The sequence below is a fragment of the Mus pahari genome, chromosome 3 (assembly GCF_900095145.1).
Source record: "Mus pahari chromosome 3, PAHARI_EIJ_v1.1, whole genome shotgun sequence".
NCBI classification, from domain to species: Eukaryota; Metazoa; Chordata; class Mammalia; order Rodentia; family Muridae; genus Mus; species Mus pahari.
Genome location: NC_034592.1, coordinates 74,594,948 through 74,598,912, shown reverse-complemented (window position 1 = coordinate 74,598,912; position 3,965 = coordinate 74,594,948). Strand labels below are relative to the sequence as shown.

The following is a 3,965-nucleotide window of genomic DNA, read 5'->3' as shown; positions in this document are numbered from 1 at the left end:
TTTTAGGAACTGCCATCTCTAATATAATCCACTGACAGGACTGATGGGAGAGAAAAATAATATCACAGAATTTATTCTCCTGGGTCTCACTCAGGATCCTGCTGGGAGAAAAATATTGGTTTTCATTTTTTTACTCATCTACATTGTGACCATGGTGGGCAACCTGCTTATTGTGGTGACAGTCATTACCAGCCCCTCCTTGGGTTCTCCAATGTACTTCTTCCTCGCCTCTCTATCACTCTTGGATGCTCTTTTCTCCACTGCCATCTCACCCAAGTTGATTGTGGATTTATTCTGTGATCAAAAGACCATCTCCTTTACAGCTTGCATGAGCCAGCTCTTTATAGAGCATTTATTTGGTGGTGTTGATATTGTTATTCTGGTGGCAATGGCTTATGATCGCTATGTGGCAATCTGTAAGCCACTGCACTATTTGGCCATCATGAATCGAAGGGTTTGCATCACTTTGTTGATTATTGCCTGGATTGGAGGTTTTACACACTCTCTGATTCAAATTGTCTTTGTATACAACCTTCCTTTTTGTGGCCCTAATGTTATTGATCATTTCATTTGTGACATGTCTCCATTATTGGTACTTGCATGCACAGACACCTACTTCATTGGCCTCACTGTTATTGCTAATGGTGGAGCCATGTGTATTGTGATCTTCACCCTCCTCCTAGGCTCCTATGGAATCATCCTAAGATCTCTTAATACTCAAAGTCAGGAAGGGAGGCGCAAAGCCCTCTCCACATGCAGCTCCCACATCCTAGTAGTTATCCTCTTTTTTGTTCCATGTATTTTTATGTATGCCCGACCAGTTTACAACTTTCCCATCGATAAATGTATTACTGTTTTTTATACAATTATCACTCCCATGTTGAATCCTTTAATATATACCTTAAGAAATTCAGAGATGAAAACTTGTATGAAAAAGCTCTGGTGCAAAATTCTACCTGCAGATTAAACTGTAAAGTATCTCTGGTGAAATTACTTTACTTTTTATTTGAATAAAATCAATTAGGAATAATTCTTAGGATTATGACACTATCTACTTATGAATTAATCTAGGGTACAATTCTTTATGCAAATATTTTGAAAATGAAATTTTCCATAGAGACATCAATCAGTATGACATTATTTCAGTGTTATAAACAAAGGGTATGTGGTCTTGTCCATTGAAAAACAAAACTATGTTCCTAATGAGCATACTTGATCTGTCTTGAAATTTAAATAGGAGTTATTACAAAAGGATTCATTCTTATAAATTGAGAAATGATAAAACAATATTGGATGTTTATGGTCACTCAGTCTCTCCTGAACGTTGTAGGATTGTAGCTAACAGACACATTTCTAGGACTAAAAGAAAGGTTTGAGATAGCAATCACTCATTAATCCATCTGAACAGCACAACTGTGTAGCTACAATATGCACATTGCTACAAGATGACTCCCATTCCTCATGGCATAGTTGTGCATCTACAATATGTACACTGACTCCTTTTCCTCATGTCAGTGTCTCTACTCTTCCAAGTTTTTGGATTGAAGATTATGCTGTGCCTAGTTTAAACTAATAGTTTAGGAAAAAAATTAATGAACAGTTTGTTAGATCATTTGCAGCTGATGAAGAAACCAGATTCTGGTTATTAAAGGTATGCTAAGCTTATAAGTAACTTTTTGTGATCTTCTTGACTATTTAACATGTTCTATTTCCCAAATATTTTAAAAAGTCGTTTCTCACACTATCTTTTTTATTAATTAATTTTTTACACTCCATATTTTATTCCCTGCCCTGATCCACCCTCCAACTGCTCCACATTCCATACCTGCTCTCCAACCCCCTGTCTCCACATGAATGTCCCTACCCCCTCTACTCCATCTGACCTGTAAAGTTCCTGGGGCCTCCAGTCTCTTGAGGGTTAGGTGCATCATCTCTGAATAAGCACAGACCCAGAAGTCCTCTACTGTATGTGTGTTGGGGACTTCATATCAGCTGGTGTATGCTGTCTGTTTGGTGGTTCAGTATTTGAGAGATCTTGGGGGTCCAGATTAATTGAGACTTCTGGTCCTCCTACAGGATCGCCATTCTCCTCAGTTTCTTTCAGCCTTCCCTAATTCAACAACAGGGGTCAGCTGCTTCTATCCATTGGTTAGGTGCAAACATCTGCATCTGACTCTTTCAGCTGCTTGCTCGGTCTTTCAGAGGGCTGTCATGATAGGTCTGTTAATGATTGTGAATTGACAAGGTACTGTAGAAGCATCTTCTTCCCAAATGTGTTTTCACCATCAACATTTTACTTATACACTTACAAAAATGTACTTTGTGTATTCAATTTTTTTGACATATGCAAAACATCCCTGAGTGTTATCAGTACATAATTATTCTAGAACAAAAAAGGAGTGGAGATTGTTTTGACTGCAATAGGGAACCATCATGTATGGTTTGCAGGAGTTTATTTTCTTGTTTTGCTTTGCATTTTTTAAAATAAATTTTATTGTGTATTTAATGTACCTGTTGTTGTGCTGTGTCTCTAATTGATGAGAAGGCCTGTTAGGGGATAGATCAGCCATCTCGTCACCTGGCATATTTAGTCTTAGTTTTGCTTTGGTTGCAAGGGTAAGGCCAAGGCCAGATAATGCCTATACCATCGGAATCTATCAAATGCAGGTCAATTTCATTACCGGTCATCTCATGTCCACTAGCTGGAGCATCTGATGAAAAGAAAAAGTTTAGAGAGCTAATTGTGGTGAGATTAATTTCTTTTTATATAAAATTTCACTTAAAGGTTTTTAAACAATATGTTTACAATTTCCCATCTCTCCCATCCCCAACACTTCTGGATCTTTCTCAACTTCCTCTCCATCCATATTATTTTTTCTCTCTTTCTTACTCAAAATGAAAGAAGAGAAAAGAAAATAAAAACAAATAAACAAGAAAATCTAAGGCATAATACCAAGTAAACAAACAAACAAACAAATAAAACCATGGAACCCTTTGGTGTTGGCCAACTACTCCTAAGCATGGGGCCTAGCCTGTAATGTGATTGTGCACTCAGTAATTCTCCATTTGAAAAAAAAAAAAAGTATCTTTTTCATTTTCAGCCAGGAGGTATCAGTTGCAAATAGCTCCATGGGTAAGGATGGGACTCTGTGTGCACTTCCTATTTTTGTGTTTGGACTTTGTATGATTGGACCTGTGTAGGTCTTAGGTGTTCTTTCCCAGATACTCATATGTATATCAAACCTGTTGTGTCTGGAAGATACCCCTTTCTAGAAATATTCCACCATTTCTGACTCTTACAATCTCTCTGACTCTTTTTCCATGCAAATTCCTGAGCCTTCAGGGTCGGAGGGTAGGAGTTTGAGGAAGACATACTATCTTGTTTTAACTTAAAATTTTGGGGAATTATAATGTGTATGTGTGCGTGTGTGTGTGTGTGTGTGTGTGTGTGTGTGTGTGCTTATATATAAATATATGTTAGTATGTATAAACGCTGTGCAATGGCATTTACATTTGTGTTTTCAAGGATAACCATTTGCTTTCAGGTAACCAATTGATAGGCTCTTTCCAGGGAAGATGGCTCTTCTGTTTCCCAACCTTCCTTAATTGCCTGTTGTTCGTTGTACAAGTTTGAGGCCTCCTGGACTTTTATCATCAAGTCTTGTGTGTCTTTGGTACACTTTTGTCAACTTTTGCTTGGGCAGTCATGTTCATGAGATTTACGTTGCTGAGTACACAATCTCACTGCAAAGTCTATGATCTTATTGTTCTTAGAATCTTTTTTACCAACTCTTTTACAAAGTCCTTGTGCCTTAGGTGCAGGAGATTTTGTATCTGTATTCATTGAGAATGGGCTCTACAACTCACTATTCTGAATGTTTTTTTTTTTTTTTTAAATGGTCTCCATCTACTGATGGTCAGTGTTTATTGTTAGGGGATTATGGGGTTTGGTAAATTAATGGTTG

The 3,965-nt window shown here is 37.5% G+C and overlaps 1 protein-coding gene across 1 annotated transcript; it reads left to right on the top strand.

Annotated features, from left to right (window-relative positions):
• LOC110318362 (olfactory receptor 4A15-like) lies at positions 1–1,047 on the top strand. The gene has a single exon (XM_021193354.1). The coding sequence runs from the start codon at positions 44–46 to the stop codon at positions 965–967; it is 924 nt and encodes a 307-aa protein (XP_021049013.1). The 5' UTR covers positions 1–43; the 3' UTR covers positions 968–1,047.
• The last annotated feature ends 2,918 nt before the right edge of the window (positions 1,048–3,965 follow it).